Source organism: Eufriesea mexicana, unplaced genomic scaffold (assembly GCF_001483705.2).
Source record: "Eufriesea mexicana isolate 0111107269 unplaced genomic scaffold, ASM148370v2 scaffold2792, whole genome shotgun sequence".
In the NCBI taxonomy this organism is placed as follows: Eukaryota; Metazoa; Arthropoda; class Insecta; order Hymenoptera; family Apidae; genus Eufriesea; species Eufriesea mexicana.
Window position 1 is genome coordinate 630,569 of NW_016910897.1, and position 23,824 is coordinate 654,392.

At 39.8% G+C, this 23,824-nt stretch overlaps 2 protein-coding genes across 4 annotated transcripts in view; one reads left to right on the forward strand and one right to left on the reverse strand.

Moving 5' to 3' along the window:
- Positions 1 to 3,708: 3,708 nt before the first annotated feature.
- Positions 3,709 to 5,835, forward strand: LOC108550537 (uncharacterized). 2 transcript variants are annotated; one of them, XM_017904280.1, is made up of 3 exons: positions 3,709 to 3,789; positions 4,275 to 4,945; positions 5,110 to 5,835. In XM_017904280.1, the coding sequence occupies exons 1-3, from the start codon at positions 3,759 to 3,761 to the stop codon at positions 5,341 to 5,343; spliced, it is 936 nt and encodes a 311-aa protein (XP_017759769.1). In that variant the 5' UTR covers positions 3,709 to 3,758; the 3' UTR covers positions 5,344 to 5,835. The 2 variants fall into 2 exon arrangements, with proteins under 2 accessions (XP_017759769.1, XP_017759770.1); XM_017904281.1 differs by having other exon boundaries at positions 3,732 to 3,793.
- An 87-nt stretch (positions 5,836 to 5,922) lies between these two features.
- Fim (plastin-2 fimbrin) overlaps positions 5,923 to 23,824 on the reverse strand; it is a 47,493-nt gene continuing 29,591 nt past the window's right edge. The window contains exons 1-4 of one of the 2 annotated variants that reach the window (XM_017904278.1): positions 12,683 to 12,897; positions 10,599 to 11,029; positions 9,203 to 10,421; positions 5,923 to 8,630 (exon numbers count right to left, since the gene is read on the reverse strand). In XM_017904278.1, the coding sequence (XP_017759767.1) occupies positions 8,433 to 8,630; positions 9,203 to 10,421; positions 10,599 to 11,029; positions 12,683 to 12,859 (2,025 nt within the window). In that variant the 5' untranslated portion in view covers positions 12,860 to 12,897 and the 3' untranslated portion in view covers positions 5,923 to 8,432. Of the gene's footprint in view, positions 8,631 to 9,202; positions 10,422 to 10,598; positions 11,030 to 12,682; positions 12,898 to 23,824 lie in introns of those variants that run through there. The other variant, XM_017904279.1, reaches the window with a different exon arrangement.

Here is a 23,824-nt window from a genome sequence, read left to right on the forward strand (position 1 = left end):
AGACATAAGTAAACCAACGACGAAGCATTCGAATATTATACGAAATACTCGAATGCTGAAACAAAGAGACAAATAGAATAAAGAAATAAAATCTGGAAGAAGAAAAATAATTAGAACCTGAAAGAAGAAATTATTGTTAAATTATTTAACAAAGTGGACAATGGCCACTGAGAATAGCCATTGATCTAGCCAACGATGATATATAAGTAAACCAACGACGGAGCATTCGAATATTGTACGAAATACTCGAATGCTGAAAGAGAGACAAATAGAATGAAAGAAATAAAATCTGAAAGAAGAAAGATAATTAAAACCTGAAAGAAAAAGTAATTAGTACCTGAAAGAATTATTATTAAATTATTTAAGAATGTGGACAATGGTCATTGAATAGCCATTGATCTAGCCAACGATGTTATACAACTAAACCAACGACGAAGCATTCGAATATTGTACAAAATACTCGAATGCACATACAATGAAATCTAGAGTAAAAGAAATAGAATCTGAAAGAAGAAAGATAATTAAATCCTGAAACAAAAAATAATTAGTATCTGAAAGAAAAAATATTAACGCGCACCTTCCGAAGTCGAACCGACAACTGGCTTGATCCTGCACGCGGGCCCCTTATATAGCGACGGCCGGCCGAAGGTCGGCGAAAATTTCCGAACTTTACCGATTCCTTTAAGAGTTACTTTTCGTTGTATAAACTAATAATTCATTAACGTTTTTCACTTTTATCGTTAATATACGTTGCAAACTATTTGTTATCAATGATTTTAATTTGTTATTAACAATAAATTTATTAATTAATTAGCTTTTTTAAGTTACGAATACATTTTAACACAAATACGTTGCTTGTTTAAGTAGTAGCTAATAATTTATTAACTTTTTTGACTTTTATCGTTAATATACGTTACAAACGATTTGTTATCAGGAATTTTAATTTGCTATTAACAATAAATTTATTAATTAATTAGCTTTTTTAAGTTACGAATACATTTTAACACAAATACGTTGCTTGTTTAAGTAGTAGCTAATAATTTATTAACTTTTTTTACTTTTGTCGATAATATACGTTGCAAAATATTTGTTATTAACAATAAATGTAGCAATTTATTAACTTTTTGCTAATTATATATACATTTTCACGCAAGTACGTCATATATATACTAGTAATAGCTTATAATTCAGTAATTTTTCCACTTGTATTATAAATTTAATTTGTGCCCAAATTGTTATTAGAAATAAGTGTAACAATTTTTACACTTTTGCAAATTATAGGTACATTTAAACATTAGTATGATATTGTTCAAGTAATAACCAATGAATTATTTCTTTTCTTGTATTATAAATTTATGCTATTACAAATTGACGGAAATTTCCGAATTTTACCCATTCTATTAATTATTATTTTTCTGCCCTCATAGCCAATAATTTATTAATTTTTTCACTTCTATTATAAATATACCTTGTGAACAATTTGTTAATAACAATATTAATTTGTTATTAACAATCAATGTAATAATTTATAAACTTTTTGTAAATTATAGATACATTTTTACACAATTATTTTGTAAGTTGAAGTAATATCCAATAATTTATTAATTTTTTCATTTTTATTATAAATTTACGTCGTGAACTATTTCTTATTAATAATAAATTTGATAATTTATACATGTTTTATAAACTATGTTTTATAAACCCGCATGTATGTGAAAATATTTTTATTTCTCCTTCATTTTTATTTACCCTGTAACGTAAGACATTAGAAGGTTCATTCTCATCTTAAAAATAATTTAGGAATTTAATTTTCATCAACTTTATATTAAAAAGTCATTCGTTTTTACGTATCGAATGACGAAACTGTCTTAAATGACAATTGATTCAGATAAATTTCTTATAATATAAGGAAAACAATTTTCGAAAACTGAGGACAATAGAGCAATTTCGACTCCGGATTCGTTTCCAGGAAAATCAATTCTACCAAAATTACACAGTGGATAATACAGATTAAAATTCGTGTTGACATTATAAACAGTCATTTGTGCTAATTCATTTATTGTTTTCTCCCTTTGTTATTCAAGTAATGCAAACGAGACAAAAGTGGCCTCTTGCTTCGCCACCTAACGAGTTTAATAGAATAACACACTTCGACAACACGAGCCACTCATAGTAGAAATTATGGTCGTTGAAGTGTCAAAGTGGCAGCTGATTTTGCCAGCTCGCAGTAGGTCACATTGTTAATCGAATAATTTTATTTCCGATTAAAACGAGGTAAACGGTCTTTTCGTTTTAAACGGTGTTACCTTTTTGGGATTGACACTTTGCACCTGAGACTCAATTTTGTTTTTCGACGATTTTTCTATTTATATGAACTTAATAATTTTTATTATTCGATAATTATTAATTTTTTATAACTATGCTTACAACTCCCGTCAACGATTGGCGACACAACAATCGTCTACAATCGTTGCGAATTTGCTTTTTAACGTGTTCAATGTTTGCAATATTTTTAGTGTATCGTAAGAAGTGTATTGTATATCGAACGAACCACGTGGGGGACAAAAGTTCTATATACGCTACTGACAAGGAGTACATCGAATTAGCAGACGTAAATGCGGTCGTAGACAGGCAGGCTCGTTATAACGTGCCCGGTAATCTTTTCACCGTGGCCACTGTAGTAAAGAAGCTTTCAACTGCAAGAAGGGCAATTCCGTAGTTAAACACGCTGCGACAATATAAACTTCGTATTAAACCCATTCTTTCTAGGTCAGCAAGCCAATTAATCTTAATCGGTATTAAGCTGTAAATAGTTCCAAAAGACTCTTCTGATCAATGAAGACGATATCTAAATCGGTAGGAAGTATGAAGGAACGAATTTAAAATTTTTAATTTAATTGTTTCAGAGATATTGACAAATTTTATTTGGACGTGCGTGTCTATGCAATTATTATTTCTGTAAACACTTCGTAATGCGACAGTTAATAGTAAACATATATTTACCTGCAAGACTATAGAAACAATTCTGTCGAAAAGACGTATATGTTTAAAAAACAAAGATGAACGTGGATGTCAGGAGAATTGCAAAGAAGAATTTTATCTTTCAGGATTTCAGAAAAATAAAAGTACTATAAAGAAATTGTAATTGTTTTGATTTAATTTGAATATAATTCATTGTTAGAAGGTTTAATATAATGCTGGTAATGTGAAATATAATGCGGAAATCTCTATCGATAAGTTTCCTGTTACCATGGGATGTAATTTCGAATACTATTCTAACGTAGAATTAGCAATGATCGGTATAGTAGATAACGTTACTTCCTTTATCAAGATAGTTTTGAAACTGACACATGGCTTTAATATCGAATTTAGAAATACAGTGCGTAATTAATAAGAATAATTTGTGTTTATTCTAATCTACGTTCATCACAGATATAGCGATTAATAATTACGTACATGCTTCACAAATACTGTACCTATTATATATAAATGTTAGCGATGCAAACATCGTATCTTGTTTATGTAATTCTAAAAGAAAGGATATAATTGTTTACCGATCTAAAGATTAAAAACGCAGGATTTCATTCATCTTCTTGCAAATTACGAGTGTTTCATATTGAAGTAGCTTAATGACTACATCGCTGATGGTGGGACGGTTTAATTAAATTACACGACGAGGTCGTCAGAGTATATCGGCGATATAAAAGGACCTTCAAGCCGAAGAAGAGTGTTAAACCAGTTGAGAGCAGTGCTACGACATGCTTGCCTCATTAATTCCGTTCTTCTTAGGTCGGTAAGCCAATTTTCCATTTAACCGTCTTTATCATCAATCTGTCTGAATCGGGCCAGGAACTGCTTATGCGAACGATAATTCATAACTAATTGCAAATCATAACTTCCGTTGACATAAAGAGTAAACGATCGGAAACATTAATCATTTTATAACAATGTACAAAATGAATAATTATTAATTACGTATTCGCTTCGCATGTTCTTTCGCGATATGGTTTTCAATTATCTTTTCGCGAACAAAGGGTAACCGCGATACTAGTAAACTCAGAATTCTGTTACATTGAACCGATTATGACAGATGGAGCAAATGTTGCGTAGACTAGGTCAGTGTTTAAGAAAAATTTCCGAGATTATGATCAACAAAGATACCATATAAAATGTGTATATAAGAACATTTAAAAGAAAACATAACACTAAACGGAACTAATAAAAAATTAAATAAATAAAATAAAAGAAATTAATAAAAACCTTTTTCCTTTCAGTCGCTCAAGTGACAGTCGATGAGAGTGTTTGGAAACATGGACCCGAATACGTCTTCGATGTGGAAATGAACATCACTTCAAGCCCCTTAAATCACGATGGGGTACAACGGTCTAACTACACAGTCATGAACCTTTTCTGCAGACCAACTGGTTCAGATGGATTGAATTGTCATATGGGAAATGTGAGACGACAAAGCGTGGACATTACGAACGACAATAAAATCGACATACCAGAGGAAGAACTGAAACAGTTGTATCCCGAGGAACCTTTCGAAATAAAATTCAACGAGTTCGGTGTCGATTATTTGATAGTGAACAATCAACTGAAAGTCGATCATTTGAATGACATTAAACTGATCGCGGAACGATTCAATATTGGGGCCGACTTGAATGGTGTACCTGACGGGACGTTCGAAATTTTGGAAAATACGACGATCGGACAGTGTAACGTCACGGTTGGGATAAATCACTATCCCTCGAAGAGGATGATGAATAAAATAAAGAGCAATCGATACGAGCTGGAATCTCTACCACAATTGAACAAAGTTCCGAGCGAGACTATAGTGATTCAGAAAACGACTAACCTAAATAATTGCAGTCATTACGCCCCCTTCTACTTCGGATCTTACGGCGCCAACATCGTGGTCGAACCTGATCTCAAATCGCATTTAGTAAGTGACAGACTGAAAAGAAATTTTTTAATGTTATTATAACGAATATTATTGTATCATCCATCATGATTTTTCGCAAATACTGAAAGCTATTTATATAAGAAAAATATTGTGTTGTATAATTCGAATGATTCTTACATTTTCTCTTTTTTTCTGATTTTTAGGAAAGCTCGACTAGTCGTATCTTTGTGAGCGATTATCAGTTCGTCTCATCGTTGACAAGGATAGGTACTATGGGATCAGACGAAAAGAAAAACCTGTCGGCTATATCGCAATACATAAGTTTATCTTTTCGAGACGTTCGCGCCGCCAAACGAGAAACAGCTGAAATTCCAGAAGCATCGACGACATCTATCATGGCAAATTCAATGGTGAACAGAATATTTTCGATGGATTGAACGGTATTTAAAGTACTTTGAAAAGACTACATTAAGGAATAAAATAAAAATTCAAATCGATACTAAATTCTGGAATAAAAATGGAGAAGATAATATAATGGAAAATAGAATACGATATTGAATATATCATAAGAAATATAGAGTCCTCATTAAAAAATAGTCGAACATAGGAGATATATCGTTTGTTGTATATCTTGCTGTATTAATATTACCTTATTATATATTTTAAAAAATAGATTTTCCTCTACCTGATTATAAAAATGAGAGATCCAATAAATCTTATTAGATAAATTTCTTTTTATTTAAATTACGGATACATTAAATTGTATATCTACGGTGACCCACACACACGTTCATGACGCACAGAATCTTGTGTGTATGTGAACGTACGCATTTTCTTTTTTTTTTTGTTTAATTCAGCGATCATTGTAAGTTGAAATTCATTGACGAATCGATTAAAACAAAAATACACGAAAAAAATTCTTAGCTTAACTGATGATCTTTCTCTCGTATTCACACGTATTCCCGTCCTTCTTCATCTCCTAACATAACCCCATTTTTATGGAACAAAGCAGAAACTTTCTTCCTCTCCTGACTAAATCTTAAATCTAGGTGCGCAGATTGCAAACGGCCCTCTTAAGAGATTTACGTCGCGATACTCGCTAAAATTACAAAAGGGAAAATGAAACGTTTATTCGGCGTTTCGAATATCCTTACATCTCTTTTCTATTCCTCAAATTCGACCATCTCGATTCAGGACACACGAACTGTAATTTCGCATCCTGATATGAGAAGAAATGCAGCCTGGTACGAGTGTTATCTGTGGAATGGATAACATAAAGCAATAACGTGTGATTTCATCTAAAAATCATAAACCCTTAATTAACGACGAAATGCTTAATGGTGTCCCCGTTCTTCAAGAAACGTGTCTTTTCGTTTTGTTTCCACGAAGGAATGCCACAAGTATCGATAGATTGCACTTTCGTTTAATTTTCGAACTACGATCGATTTACCTAGTTTCTCATATAGATTCGTGTCGATTAGCTTAAGATTTTTAACCTTAATTTAGGCGAGACGTAACAAACGTATACATAGTCGTAGTAAAAAAGAAAGCACTATAAATTCATTTTCGAAACGTAGCAACAATACATGATCCCTAAAACTTGTCTAAAAGCTGAACTTCTATACAACGTTCTCTATAAAGTTTTTCCTAACCTCAATGTATCATTTACCGCGATCGCGACGTATATATTTAATTGCATGTAATATGCAAAAGTTTTTCTAAAAAGAAAAAAGTACAAGTATAAAGTAGATTCAGTCAATCGCCTTTCCGCTTTGCTTGCCAGTTTCGAACTACGAAATGATTCGTTGAGTAACTTACACTTTCAGCTGTAAGGTACGCTCCTTGTATCGGCGCATGCGCGCCACAGATATAAAAACGCGCGTAATATCAAGAGGAACTAGCGTTATTTCGTCGCTCGCTGTATAATATAGTTTAAAGGAAGAGCGATCGGTAACGCGTTCGTTTGCGCTCCAGCATCATTTTTAAATACATAAGTACGTTCTGTTCGAATCGATCGTTAAATATTGTAACAAGCGTCCAATCACGATTACGATTTCGATATTTATAATGGCACGATTACAATGATCCTTGTGCGTTTGTTTCGTTTATCGAGGGTATATGGAAACGTTCACATGCTGCAGCGGTTGTCTCACCGTGTTAAATTATCGGAAACGTCTGGGTACAATACGAAAACGAAAAGCTTGACAAGTCACAGTTTGACAAACAAGAGAAATTCCAATTATTATAAACGTTCTTTGTTTTCCCATTTTAATCATTGTCTTCGATTATAATACTTCTTTAAAACGCATCCAAATATTGGGCATAATGCTACTTAAAACGTATGTATATCGATTAAAATTAGATATTCAGAAATGTTCGTCTAGAAACGGTAACGAAAATCTATTTAAATATGAACATTAGAAAATGGTACGTGTTGCAAAAGCTTTATAAAGCGGATTGTATTTTTTTGATTTTTTTTTTTTGTAATTTAATGCATTCATGGTTCTTAGCGATCTAATGATTTCGTTTCAATTGAATTGATCGATTGATTGACTGATTGGTCGAAGACATTGCCATTGTAAAGTTATGACAATTTCACGCTCACAGTATCAAATACGTGTACACATCTCAAATGTATATATATCATTTAAGAATGTAAATATAGTATATATGTATATATATATATATAATCGACAATCTGAAAGCCACGTATATCCGGTATACGCGAATTATTTCGTTCTCTCGATTTCCGAGATCTTTCAGTGTCCGGATATTTCGGATAGGTCGCAATCTTCATATCGACTCTTCCTTCATTTTACATCATCGATACCATTGACAGACAGAGACAGATCGTTACAAAATCGATTTATACAAATCTAAAAAGACCACGGTTACGAATATGCAGAGTGAGACAAGGATATGATTGTGAAAACATCGGAGAAGGAGAATCCCGTATCACACGCGATACATAATACTCGGAGGACGACTGGCGATCGATAAGCAGGATACTTCTCTTCAAGATCTTCTACCTTTCGCAACGAACAAGAAAAATCTGCTATCTAAAGCCCCCACTCGTTCTCAGACGATTTTTAATTGAAATTCGCTCGCAACGTCTACGCGGAAATTTGTCCTCTACATTCCATTTTACCTACCCATATATTTCAAAATCGCTATTCGAAAAATCTCTGTTTCTCCCATACTCTAAATCAAATCTTGCGGTGTACTAGTATTTCTTAAAGAATATCTGCCAAGCAAGCGGACAACGCAAGAAACCCTATCGTTAATCATCGTTCCTTTCTCTTAAGCGATTCTTCCCCTTCTCTCGTTTCGCATTTCCTCTTTCTTCGCCATTTTTCTTTCTCTTCCTTTCGTTTTGGAAAACAAGCTACCCTAACCTAGGTGTATATACAATTATTACGCTCGTAAAAGAGACACGGTGTGCGACGCAAACCGTGACTCAGTCGATACAGTTCCTCCCGTGTTCAGCGCGGACACTGCACGCGGACGAATCGCACGCGGCGCGACATTATTGACTGTTGTTCAGCACGTTGTTCTGCTGCTTCACGGAATCCATATTGGGGATGTAGTCCATCGCCATCAGACAGGCGAATACCGTCATCACCATGTCCTGATTCACCTCGGTTATGTCCTCCGGTAGCGCGTACACACGCGCGCCGCATTTTCGGGCCAAGGATATCGCGTACTTCGCGTTGTCCAAGTTCTCCTACAACGAGAAAAGATGAAATCAACGTCGATTAATCGCACGTACCGCTTAAAAGAATAGAAGAAATAATTTTTTGCAAATTGATCTACCGATGTTGATTTTTGGCAAGATAATACTCGCGCGTATACAAAGTATACGTGATATTTTTCAAAGTAAAGTACACGGACTGACTTTGTAAATATAAGTTGTTAACGCTCTCTAGTTTGCATCGAATATATGAAAAATTGAAAGAATTCTACATTTTTTTTTTCACAAAAGCAATACAAACGTCTTCAACTTCTAGCACCTTGTTACATCATCTATGCATCATAATAGCAGTAATATACCAAACACTCTTATATCTTTATACGTCTCTAAAAGACCGATTCGCAATTTTCCACGAACCAACGAAAAACCTCGCAAACAGAAACAATTCACTCGAGAGCGGGACATTTACGAGGCTGTAACTCAGAAACGCACAATCGATCCATTAAAAGAGAAAACGGCTCGACGAGTTCAGTCTGCAGCTTGAAAATCAACAAATCGACCAATTTTTGCGGAACTTTGGCGAAAAAGCAATTACTGCATCTCACCTCCTCGGTGCCACCTTCCTTTACGAGATCATAGTTCACAGAGCCCGGCTTGATGGCGTCGATGAGATCGATCACCACCTTTCCATCCGATATCGACGTATCCTGGAAACCCTTGATACCACTGGTCTTCCCTGCAGCTTGCAGCTTCGAGTTTACCCACTGTACGATCTCTTTCTCGACCAGAGTGCTACCCTGTTTGCCCGCCAGGGACGTGAGAATCGACAACGTGTACGATCTCATCAGTTGCCAGATCAAAGCCAGAGTCAGCGTGGCGTTCCCGCGGTTTATGTCACGACCGCCGATCCCGACCAGCGAGAAATTCATCGTTTTTCCGAGCTCGACCGCGTAATTGCAGTTCTCCAACTTCTCCATGTACTTCCGTAACTTGGTAAACTTTTTGTGCACCCGGTTCCAGTTCACCGTACCTGGCTTGATGATGTCGTAAAGTTGAAAGATCACTAGACCGTCTGCTAAGTCAGAGTACAGCCAGTTCACATGGGGAACCACGCCCATGGAGTTCATCCAATTACGATAGGTCTTCTCCTCTCTGGTTTCCTCCAACGACTCCAGGCCCTCGATATTGCTCTCTGGCTTGTCTAGACCGGGATAATTATTGAACATATTGGCGACAAAGGCGAGATTCAGCTTGTATATGCCATTAACCACGTCGCTAGGTGTTACGAAGCTGCGGCAGCCTAACTTAGCCGCCTGTTGCAGCATAATCTCCGCCCTGGAGGTGTGGTTCGGTTCCATTAGAGCTTCCAAAGTGACTCCAGCGGTGTTCGGTGCGATTTGCTTGATGAGATACGTGTAAACCTCCGAGTCGGTGATGTCCGATTGGAAATTGTCGCATCGTCTGGCGATACCTGCGTTTTCCAGGTGATGGTTCACCCATCTGAGTAGGATGGACTCCGGAGATAGCTTCAGCAGATCCTCGATGCGTTCTTCGTCTTGCAACAGCGTGGTCAGGCCTGGGCAGTTTTCCAGGGTGATCTGGTTGAACAGACCGATTCGAATGATTTGCCAAAGGAGACCGAGGACGAGATGAGGAGAGCCTTTTATCAAATCGTGAGCATCGATGTTCACGATATTACATCCGATCGATTGAGCAGATGACAGAGCCAGGGTTAGGTTCTCGTGCTTCTTGTAAAGAGTTAGGTTCTTCTTGTTGATTGTTCGCTCGTCGATCGTGTCAGGGCAAGAGTGATTGATTATTTTGCTGAAATAAGGTACACGATGTTACCAATGGTGTTGCGATTCAGATTTTTAATAATATATTATTACCAGATATTTAATAACATCAAGAATTTAATGTCAAGCTACGATTAACTGATAGATGCATATGATAGCAAATAAATAATAGAACCGGGGCATTATACGTGAAATAAATACACACCAAAGGAGAATTCCATCTTTAACCTTGTCATACAAGGCTTTGCCCTCCGCGTCGATAGGCAGCAGGTGTTTCAGGTCAGGATCGTGTGACAAATTCGTGTTGATCCAGTCACTGAAGGCGAGTTGTTCCTCCAACCTAACCGAATGAGTGGTCCCTTCGCTGGACGCCTCGGAGATCCCACCTAACGTCTCCAAGTTCTCCTTTTTAGATACGACCTGCTTGAACGTGGATCCCAATTCGTTGGCCTTCAATTCTTTGCAAAGTTTCTCGAACTCCTCGAAGGATAATCGCCCCTTGTGTTCTGACCTTTGCTTGTCGTCGTACTCCTCGATCATCTGACGCACCTTGTAGCCAGGCATCTTGAAGCCACAAATGTCCAAGGCACTTCGCAGCTCCGTGAGGTTGATGAAGCCATCGCCATTTGCATCGATCTAACGAGTGAAAAGAAATTGGTTATATCAAATTCCAAGTTCCTCTCGGTTTCTTCTTCGTCGAAGAGAAGGAAGGGATGCTTCTCGTGTTCTTACTTGGTATATTTGCATGCAGATTCAAGAAATTCACTGAGAATCTGAGTCTCCAGCTCTTCCGAATGATTAAATTCTTGAAATACTCGGATGCAAGGAATTAATTCCTGTATTTCGAAGCACACTGGGTCTCGTTTACAAACTTACAGTCAAATTCTTGGAACCTCCAGAGATAGATTGATTCAGGAGTTTCAGGAAATTCAGAGAAACAATTAGATCTTAGATGAGCAAATTCTTGGAATACCTGAATGCAAAAAATTAATTTGTTTCTTACACGCTCTTTCATATTTACTGTCATAAAGTTCCTGGTAATTCCTGGATGCAAGGATCAATTTAACTTTCCAAAATTCAAAGAAATCGCTTTCATCCTGGTAAACCTAAATCTCCAATTTAGACGTACGCACCTTATACGCAACAAAATACTCCAACGCCCTAAAAAGCACGAGAAAAGCATTCGAAATCTTAAAGAAACCCTTCGAGGCGCCTAGAGATTTAAAATAGATCACACCATTGATATACATCGAGTGTTGTAACTTCGAGTCGAATTTTATATTACGACATCGTTTATATTGTTCGATCGAGTGGATTACGTGTATCAGATTGTACAACGGAAATATTATTTCCGTGGAAACTGTGAAAAATGATTGCACAGGCGAGATAAAAGTGGTGCGAAGAAGTGGTTTGACACATGCTCAGCCAGTCTGCAGCGCTTAATCGCGAGCGTATCGCACGTGTGAACGCAGGGAAATGTTTTATCGCGGTCGACTCGCGCCTCTTTCAAACAACGATATCTAGGTTGTCTGCAATAAAAGTCTCCTCGCTGGTTTTCAAGAATGCAGCCGTGATTATAGACGGTGCAATTTCCGCGGAGAACAATAGTCGGCGAGACGTCGCGCGGGACAGAGTCATGCATGCGCCTTCTTGGAAAACAGCATCGGGGTTAATCGACGGTTCTTTATGCACGTTCCTTGGAAACCGTGTTGACTAATTAACATCTTATTCCTGCCACTGAACCGTTCGTAATTCACGCCGATAACCGTTTCCGTTCTATCGTCATGGAACGACCCTCGTCATCGAGTCCTCCGCATCGAGCAGCGATCTGTGACACGCGGCTTTCGTCATTCAATTTGTCGATAAAGTTAATTCGATGAGTCAACCTGCTGATCTACCCTTCGATATCGCTGAAGCTAACAGCGAATAAATCGCGTCTGGAACCAACTCTCGACGTTCGCCGAGACTACGAGCTCACGCTGACAGCTAGAATCCCGGTGTCTCTAATCGATTCCGAAGCTCGAAGAACGTAACGCAAGATAGCTCATCCGGTTGCACTTGGATCCTTGCCAGCCAGGTGGCGAAAAATCGAATTCTGTATGGAAATCGGGACACGAAGTCGATCTCTAAAGCATCCAGTTGCCATTGGAACGGATAAGAGCTTTCGATCGGCCCGCCATACCTTTCACGCCCAAACGATTAATCGATTCGCCTCGCGAGAGTCAAGTGGCTTACGTAAAAGGCGTAACGAGCGCTGCCAGGGAACCAATGGAAATCGTGGCTACTTACTAATTTGAAAAAATCGATGAAGTCCTTCGAGTACTCCTCCACAATGTCCCACTTTTTCATCTGACGGATCTCCATGACGGATGGAAACGGAAGAGGAAACGTTTGGATGAAAATGATCAGGCCCAGCGACGGTGCAGTGAGAGACTGAACGTTACATTCAGACACGGTTGTTATCATCGTTATCGGATTGTTCGATAAAAGGTAATGATGAAGAAAAGAAAATTACACGATAGCTTCGCGCCTTATCGACTGTTATTATATCGGTGTGATATAATACCGCAGTTAATCTCGGATGACCGGTTTGCCGATTCTTCGGCACCTGGTTCACACGTCCCTGGTTCAACTGATCGTGTGAGACATCGAGGAGATAGGTTGCATACACCGGAAGCCATCGTGAGTCTCTGCAGACTCAGCTATTTGTTCGCGATCTTTTATCTAAAATCTTATCTTCAATTTGTTGCGTGGTTCTCCTCTCCTTTTTTTTTATTTCCGTTTTCGTTGGTAAAGAAATGAGAGAACGGAAGCCGAATCCGCGTAGCGAAATTACGGCAGAGCGCAGTAAAACGATTATGAGCGCGCTGTTATTGACAGACCGAACGCGCAACAAGCAGATTAACGTAGTTTCCTGGTTTCGTTGTTTCAAAACACGGAGATTAATCGCTCGCACAATTGCCTCACGCGGCAAATACTAATGCAACGATAACGATTCTTTATCTAAAAAATGTTGCGTATATACAAACATTTTGTACGATGGCGAAGGATTATGGTGTGCCATATGGAAGCACTAAATCGCAAAATTTGATGTTTCAATAGTTGAATAGTTGAATCACCTTTCGAATCATCGAACAATCCATTATCATTCCTTGAATCTTCTGTATTCTCGCAAACAAGAGTGCACTGTGTCTCTCAAGTCATCGAATGATCGAATAACTAACCACCCACCCTCGTGAAGTAGCCTAAACCCTCGAGGTTTAGACTCATTAATCGAGTTTTCGGGATTTTCGCGAAAAAATCCCAAGTCACGAGAACAATGCAAGGAAATCAACCGATCTCGGTCGAATTTCGCGCAAGTCGGACAATAGCAGTCCGCGTTCCCGATTAAACGACACGAATGCAACATGACGATGACTTAATCCCGCGGCATTGCGCTGCAAGTACCAAGAAGCGAGATGGAGCGCGTTGACCCGGCAAAATGGAAGCACTTCGATCGTGGGTAATTTGTAACCGGGTCAACGTAAACGTACCTTCCCACCTGCCATTCTGCATCGTGCCCAGGTATCGATAGCTGTCTCATTTTTCACTGTGCACACCAGTCGGGCTGTATCAGTTCGTAATGTTCCCTGTTAGAGCCACCCTCTGTGATCGAACTGCACGGAGGATAATATGAAATTATGCCGAGTCGTAATACACTCGCAATATCTTTTGCATAACGCCTTTTGTGTAATACAATTGATATAAGTGCGATATGATAGGACGAGAATGTTGGAACATACTAGTAGATACGTAAGTTTACGACTCGCAGCGAGGGACTGGAATATTTAATTCCGCGGCTACCGGACTCGACAAAATGGCGGACTCCTGATTTTTCTGTTTCTTTGATCGCTGAAAAATCGCTGATAATATCTTCGTTCGATTTCGACGAAATTATCGGCGGATTTTGGTAAATTATAATCGTGTATGTTTCATTTCTTTTGTTTATTTATGTTTATCGAACGCGACGTCACTCGCGGCTTCGGATGACTTCCGATTTCTTCGTGTAAGCGATATAAAGAGTGACAGATTGATTACGATAAAACAGAGTACACGCGATAATGTGGAAAAGTATAAAGCGTAGAAAATATAACACTGGCTGGAGGGAAAGAAAAATAGAAAATGCGAGTTGAACGCGAGCTTTAGGAGACGGAATTTAGGGCACTGAAGCACTTAGTGGAAAATTGCGGGAGAGTGGAAGGAAATGGGTCTAGAATGAAGGAAATGGTAGAAGGTAGAAATTGCGAAAGGATAGTTAATTGCTTAAGGGACGTGAAGGGAAGAAAAAGGGCAGAAAAAAGACAGAAAAAAGGCAGAGAAAGGACGGGGGTGGTTACTGAATGAGCTGTAGGTATAGCGAATGAATGTGGTCACGTATATCGTGAACCATTTCATCTACGTCTCTTGGCCGGAGGGTTGAAAGTAATAAATTCCACGCTATTATACATCTTAATGTGTACTTAGCAGCAAAAAAAGAATTATTTACCACGAATCTTGCTACACGAAACGATTAATTAGTTGCGATAAATACTGCTGATACTTCGATGTTATCAGGAGGGTAAGAATAAACCAGGTCGGTAAGGTAGATTGTTATCGAGCGACATCTGCTGCGTTATTTATCTAACTATAGAGATACAATCATAACAATAAAATCGAAAAGTTAGATCTAAAATTATATTAAAGATTTGCAATATAAACTATCTTGAGTTCAAATACATTGCCTTTTAATTTATTACTTATTAATTTATTACCGTAACAATTGTAATTAATATTCCTATCCAACGATGCAAGCTTCTCGAACTAAAAACATTTCGTCCACCGTTATCCGAAAAGATTTCCTCTACCACAAACGAACCGCCGCCTAACATAACCTCAAACAGGCACGCGCGCGAGAGTGACGGGACACGAGAAACCCACGTCGTCACGTCGCGAGGACAGCGAACGGGCTGGAAAGCAAACGGAAAACAATATTACACAGTGGCACGCCTGTTGTGCAACGCGAGTTATACATTTACTGAAGCTTGAAACGGCGCACGCCTACCGGTCGCTCGAATAGGTTCTTCGCTTTCTCGAATTCTATGGACTGCGACGATCGGCCGCGATTCGCGACTCGAGCGCCGCGCCGCGATCACCGGCGCATCGTTCGAAACATATTTTTGCATACGAAACGCATCAGCGTTCCCCGGCATCCGGAAGGTGGTTCGTAACGTACGGAATCGATTGCGCGAGAATGCTCGAGAATGTTTCGCATCGGAAACCCTGGATCTCTCTTTTCCTTTAACGGTGCTCGAGCTCGGGCAAAAATATCGGAATTTCGTTTCTTAGGGTGGGTGCAGGTGGTTCCAAGCGTGAACGACAGGGAGGAAGAACATAAGTATCATGGGAAAAGCGTGTTTTATGCCGCTGATGCTATATTTTTATTTCATTTGCGAGATTAAAGATGGGTTTGTCACGGTCGTTTTAGAATTTTCAAAAATATTAACCCTTACTGCAAAATTGTTAGATTTTAAGTGAATAATAGCTCTAAAAAGCTGCGAGAAAAGTCAATATTAAAAATGTTATATTAAAATATTCTTTCCTAATTACCAACTAAATCAAAATTATAAAATCAACGAGACTGAGTGTGTTATACATCCTCTCTGTTATCTTTATATGAATTCCTACGAGGATATGAATATTTAAATATTCAAAATACGAAGCTGAACCCTGCGTGAACATAATAACCACAAAATTAAATGGGACCATGTACTTGTTTCATAAAAGCATATCGACTTTGGAGCAAATTGTATACAACCCTATCTCGAGTGCTTGCGTCTCTGACACTCGAAACTCGGCTGCTCATTGTAAACATTTGTACCGAATTCCTGTTCTCACGATAATAACGATAATAACAACAACGAGAAATTGTTGGAGAAAAACCGTTCTTCCATCGCGTTATACCGTAAACGTATCTCGTTACGATCTGTCAGCGCTTTGTATTACACCGATTCATCGTTTAGTTTTCCATTAATTTTATCTTCATCCTGGAAACGCAGCTGCGTCCCTTTGTAAGCGCGATTTTCGTACGTACATGACGGGGAAATTCGTGTGCAAAGCACGGTATTACGGGCCCGTTTCGCAAATAGGTAATTCATATTCGTACCGGTAACAGGAGCGCGATTGCGTTTCGCCTCGTGGCCGCTACGCGGCGTTTCGGAGTAATGAGCACAAAAAGCTGAAACACCGTGCTGTGTAATGACTTTCTCGAGTTTTTCGTTGCCCGTTCCGTGATCTCATACGCCTGGAATTACAAAGGTAAGATATTATTGTACTCAGCCTCCGGTGCAGGCAAATGCAACCTTTCCGAGATTCGGATCTTTCGATTCGCAATGGCGGCGCTTAAAAGACGTAGCCGTGGTGGAAATTTAAGCTGCACGTGGCACCATCTATCTTTCTCTGTACTTTGCTGCAACGGTGTTTCGTGGAAACGATTTTAGCCGGTCGCGTAACTCCCAATTTTCTCGTAATTTATAATTCAACCCGGTGCCGCGGAAATGGCGGCAAATGGCAGCTTTTAATTCAAATTCCTGTGATTTACACTTTCGCAACTGGTAATGTCTACTTCCTGAAACTGAAAGTCGGCTGGAAAGTAAGTACCTACATTAGAAACTAGTTGCAGCAAGTTTCCGTCGTTAGTGAACCAGTATGAATCGTAGAATTCGGTTTGAAATATCGTTACGATTACTCATTCTCTGGATCGTCGATTAGTATCGTGTTATCGAGCGATAAATGTTTATTGATCGGCTTTATCGTGAGCGTAAATTACCAATCGAAAACCGAATACTCCAAAATTACGTGATCTACGACTATGATTAATCGATACTAATCAGAGATTAGGGAAGCATCGGCCGTTAAAATAACATTACCTATTTAGGATGTGTAAGTTCGTTTAATAAGATAAATACTCCCGATTAACTTAATATACCTACCGATATTTTACGTACGCTGATTCCTATCAAACCGGTCCAACAACCAGTCCTTAATTAAAAGCCACATTTTTTGCCATTGCATACAAGTAATAGTCAATTGCATACAAACAACTACCAGAATATTGATTCGCATAGTAGCAAAAAAGATCGACAAGTGAAGTGACGAAAGCGATAATCCTGAATACGAGATTATTCACTCGGACTACTGAGATTAAAAAGATTTTCAATCGCCGGAATAAAATGAAACGATCTCTGACCAGGAATTCCAAATTCAGGAATATTTTGTCAGAAATATATAAACCTTCGCTCGCAGGATTAGAATTAAAAAGTTCCTAACCGAGAGTTGATCGTTCGATGCTCCCTAGTGACGTGAAAAGTTCGCGAAAGCGATGTCGAAGGGGGTTCAACCTTCCGGAGATGGTTGCTCCTGCGAGTACCCGCGCGTCTCTAATTTCCAGCGATGGCAAAGGGAGCGGCCGCGATTCCGCGCGAAGATATGTAGGAAAAGGTCGCGAAGGGCGCGCAAGGGGATATTGAATATCGCGGCGAAGCTTCAGCACGTTCTTTCAACGGCGAACGTGGCACCGCGATAGGTTACTGGACACCCTGTAGACGCGGGTGCTCTGCCGGGGTCAGACTTCTCTCTCGGTTCGCTTTTATCCCGAGAACTGGTTTCGCCGGCGTCGCATTGCGCTGTGTCCCCGCCCCACTGTGCTGCCCCCTTCGCTCCCCGCCGCCTTTGGAAATCACGATTGAATTACCCGCGAGGAAAAAGGAGCCGGCTCGCTGTTATTTGTACTCGCGTACGCGTTGCGTTAATAGACAATCTGGACTAGGCCAGAAGAGGCCATCACCGTGAACCGTGTGCTACGGTATTGGCCTTAATGCGACATAATAACCCCTGCCATTTCTTAATCTAGCGGATCATCGTCTTCGGAAGAACGAAAACGTCGTGGCAGCGAAATGGCGGGAAATTTGAAATTTTACCTTTCGTGAATAGGCTCGATGAGGGATTTACGACTTTGTACTGAAATTTTTCATAGGCAGGATGTGAATGGAGGTTATGCGGGTTATGGGGCTTGTGAGAATGAAAGGTTCTGTGTGAAACAGGTCTCAAGAACTGTTACTCCGAATAGGTTAGATTAGATGGATTTGGTTCTTGATCTAACGATTGATCATCCATAAAATAACGAATACTTGTAGCGACATCGTTATGGCGGGAAATTTGAAATTTGGGTTTGATGACTTGGGCCGATGTGAGATTTACGATTTTATACTGAAATTTTGGATAGACAGGATGCAAATTGAGAATGAAAGGCTCTGATTGAAACAGCTATGAACTTTTATTCCGAACATGTTTAATTAAATGAATCTCTTCTCGAGTGCAAAGGGCTAATTTGGAATTCATCAGCTTCTGTATAAACTCCACAGTTGTTATTTTTCAGATTCCGTATAGTTTTCGAAAGGAACATATATAGTGTACCAAATAAGCTCTCTCAAATTGTCCATACTACATATACACTTTCTCTACATCTATATTAACCTCCATCGAAGTCAGTTAAACTCGCGAACCCTTTCAGAACCCACGTGAAACCCAAACAGTAACGATGCTATTATAAAACCTACATAAAAGTTGACGCCGAAACCTCTTAAGCCGAAATAATCCAAAATTCGTGTCTTCGCAACAGCTATCCGCGATAAAACTTCTTCGTATCTGGTTCACGATCTTAAGACCACGTTACAACAGTACCCCAGTTGTGGACGTGGAACAACAAGATTCAGAGAGCAAATATGAAGTCATCGATAAGACGCTTTCGCGCAGAGACGAGGAGAGTTTTACGAGGTCGTTGAAAGAAGATTCCTGGTACCCGGTGATATCGTGGGGTATCCGAGAGGATTCAAGTACAAGGTGTATCCGTGCGTTCCAGATTTCGATCGTTGAGTCAACGGGTTTCCTTGATCTCAAGGTAGCGATAGAGCCGACTGGCCCGCGTCACGATGAGATTCCACCTACGTGAAACACGTGCGACGGGTTTAGCGACGAGTCTGCTCTTTCACGGCGAAGGCTCGATGGGCTGGACTTCGGGCTGGTACGTAGGTACGATTCTACGGGTAATTGCGCAATCGTAATGCAAAAGAGCGTGGAGTTTCGCGTGTGTCTGCGTGTGCCGTTTCGTGTATGTCGAGACGTAAACTGGTAAGAAAGTTGAGCAAAGGCGACGGTTACTCGCGAGACACACCTACTAATTGCGGAACACGATCACGGATAAGATGACGATACTACTGGGACAGCGATGGCGAAGGCTGATTAGTCACTGGCGAGGACATCGGTCTGTCCGATTTATTCGTTTGCTGGAATTTTCGTAACGCCCGTGCCATCCCGTGTGATACGAGCCGGTACGACCACGGCTGCGGTGACTTATCGGCCGAGGAACGGAGATAAAACGCAATTAGACTTAATTAGAATGCAGACGAAGGCTAGCTGTTAGCGGTCTAATGCGGAAAAAATAACTGTACGCGGTAAAATTCCTTAGAACAATGCCGTTCGTTTGAACCTTCTTCAGCTTCCTCGTGGTTTAAGTGGAAAAGGCTGGCTGGAAATAGACGCACTAATTATAAAAAATGATCGATCGTCCTGAGCTAACGGTGAGGATCGGTGAGAAATAAGAAAACCGTGAAAATAAGGAATTCCCGTGGACTCGATTTCCAGTTATTTAGAGAACAGTGATCATCGTGGGTACTAAAGTTTATCAATGAGAAACAGTGGAACAGTTGCAATTGGTAATTGACATAGATGGCTAACTACGTGATCTAGTCAGTGATCTAGGGAGACTTCGTGGAAGGAATTTCAGAAGCGATTAGACTAGGTTCGCTTGGTCCTAAACCCACAAAAACCAAAGGCACTATAGAGAAACTAGGGGTTATACATATTATACGACGTGAAGGGTGGCGCCAGAGGTAGACTCTCGTGGTCGCCAGACCCTCGAGGTTCTTCGGGCCCTCGAGGTCATTGAGACATTAGAGATTACTGGAAGCCGTAAGGAAACCTCAAAATTATTAGCATTCTCGAGGTAAGTCGGACCCTCGAGGTTACTTAGATCACCGAGATAAGGAGTCTTTAAGGCCAGCAGGCTTTTCAAAATCACCTGTACCTTTAGCACGTCCCGAGACTTTACGATCCCCGAACACCTGGACCTCTGGAATCCTACAGAAGATCCCCGAGATTCTTAAAATTTCGAAACCTCAGAAAGTTTCGTTATTCCATCGTATCCATCGAGGAACACCAAAATTCACACAGTTTAAAACCTACACCCCACCCCCTGCGTTTCGAACGAAGGCATCGCAACCAAACGCATCCTGATCCACTTACAGACTTCCGTAATTCAGCTTAATTAATTCAGAATTACGCGTATTAATTCTATACGAGCTTGAGAACTCGCGTATTATATTCGACGAGTTCAAACCGGAGTGCATCTGATCCCAAGAGTCTCAGACCTCTTCGTGAACCACAAGTTGTACAGTTCGGGACAAAATGGTAGCACGCATTGCTCCTGGAGTAACTTGCAAGCGATGTACTTCTCAGAAAAGGAAATTATACGATTATAAATTAAATTGGATTTTATAGTTCATAAAAATATTGGAAAACCTTTTTCACTTTTTGATAAAAATACCTTTATGTTCTATTTCATCGCATAGAGTAGACTTAAGTGAGTAGACGACTCCTTTTTGTAATCTCCTTTGCTCTTTCACAGGCAAATTACTGTGTTGGTAAATTTAATCATTTGCCCAAGTCACATCGCTATGATAAATACTTAGTATTTCCCATCTTTTGCAATAACAAATTTCAAACGAGAATATCCTTAACACTAAAGCTGTCCTGATCTACGTGACCATTTTTAAACTTTAAAAATTCCAAATTTCGCGACATCACTTTGGCCACTTCACATCGCGATTCTTTTTTCAGATACACGTATAACGAATTTTCCAATATTTTCTGCAGTTTTGCAACCAATTCGTAGATGAATAGAGCAGATCCACAGTGGACGTAAATTAAACGGATTAGTCAGGGGAATATCGAAAGTCGGATGATCGTACGCGCAATGGATCGCTGGAAACAGGCACGAGTGTCCCGTGATCAATTAATTCTGACGCAAAACGGGCAACGGGGAAAGCACGGTACGAAATAACAGTTTTCGCAACGAATCGTGATACCCGATGGCACACGGTTGCTAACTTTTTGTCAGCGAGCTTAATTTATATGCGGCAGACTGCACGATGCGTTGTCACGCGGAATAAATTACAGCCGCATTTTACACGCCGCTGAAAGCTCAGCAATGATCCCTTAATGGGCGCCACGAGAGAGTAAAAAGTTTGCTAGTCGCTTCGGAGTTGGCTCAAGTGGCGATAATTGAACGGCTTCGAGCGGATCGTTCGCGGCTGAAGGATACATCGGGTCGCCAGCCATCGCCGCGCGTTTAATCCAATTCCATCTATATTTTCCCACAAATCACACGGTGCACCTAATCATTACCATACGGCGGAGTAAAACTTCCAAGCAGTTGTGCAATCGAGAACTTGCGCAACCGGCAATTTCATTTTTTCTCCTCTCGCTGGCCTAGAATTTCGACGTAACCGAGTTATCGACAAAGTTACAATAATCGCGGGTTGGTCTGACGCTTCCGTGGTTCTGGCAACTTTCGCGATCGACGATAGAGAATTTTATTCGTTCGGACGAACGTGAATTTTTGACGAATTCGGGAGAATGGTGTCGTCGTGACGTAATACAAACTTAACCCAATCTTAACGCGAAAAATTTCCCGACCCGTTTCTGAGAAAATTTCCCAATTCGAGCAGGAAGTACCCGAAAATCATAGTACCTGACCCGGTCCGAAAAAATTTGTCAGCTTGATCTAAAGATTCCCGACCCGAACCCGAAAAAATTCCCGGCCCGACTCGGTGGTACCCGAAAATCTCAGGTACCCGATACACCCCTAGAAAATATGGAATCGGGTGAATATAATCAAGGACTACCGTTGTTCGAACAAAATTATCGAATCGATTAAAAAATAGAGTTGTCCGTCTTAATTATATTTGAATTTTTGTGCAAACCGAATACCGAGGACATGTGCTGCCCTCTTTGCCGCCATTTTCTAAGCCCAAGACAAAAGACGTTCGACGCATGAACATTCTGTCTTGCGTAACGATTTAACCTTCTTTCTATTCTTTCTTTGCGAATACACCTTTCATGGATGATACATGCTCAAAGGCATGCAGAATTCCACGATCCTTTATGATGCTATGTCTCGTACGAGGGATATCGAGTTTATCCCAGAATATCCCTAGTCTAATGCCCCTAGACAACCAGTCTAACTAGATAACGATTTTATTTTACAGAGCCGTGCGTTCAGCCTGAATATTCAAACTGGATACTGCAGTGGGGTTGTAACAGCCTCATCAATCTTTCGTATTTTAAATGTACGCGCTAATATACATTTAAGTGCAACACACAAGTATCTGATCTACACTTTGAATACCATTAATCGCGAAAGGTTAAAGATCCAACGTGAAACACACGCTTGAAATGCATAGATCGGGGATTAACACGTTAAGCACGTATCTAATTTTGTTTTACCTTCCACATACATAGGCGGTGTCTGGATACAAGAAATACGTCTGTACATAATGAAAAGATAACGAATAGACACAAGGCCAACACCTTTTACAAAACTTATAAAAGAAAGCTTATTTCCGTACTAAATATTTCTGTGCAATCCATAAGAACAGAATGCAAATGTATTTGTTAATATTGCATGAATTATTTCACGTGATTATATACTTTTCCTTATAATTTAATTAAACGTATTTCTTGTACGCTTTGATTATATATAATCAATTTAGTAATTATGCAATAAACGATGTACTTATAATATTACCTGAATGTTAATATCACTGAAAGTAATTCTTTTTAATGTGAGCTGTCAGATTCCGGGAACCAACGTAATTGGAAAGTTCACTGTCAGGTTTTACGTGTAAAGGAGACTCTCAGAAGATGGTGACCAGTCTGCGTCACGGGACCGATGCAACACTCGTCATCCTGTATTCCGGATTCGAGATACGATCTCGAGACAAGAAACGACTGTGGTTGTCAGTGTCGATCGTATAGAATATTCGATGATCGTTATTAACACTGGTTGCAGAGTCGCGAGGACAGTAGCCATCGATTAATCGTTCCTCCGCTGGCCTCGTCGCCGTTCTCCACTCGGGACTTTTGCCTCGATCGGTCGTGTTACACGCCGCTCGATTCACGCGTGATTTGATTTACAACGCCAGCGAAAGTGAGACTTAACGCGATCAAGGTCAACGATACCGATCAATTACCGGTATAATTAATCGCCGGGGACCGAATCGCGCGGCGGATGTACGT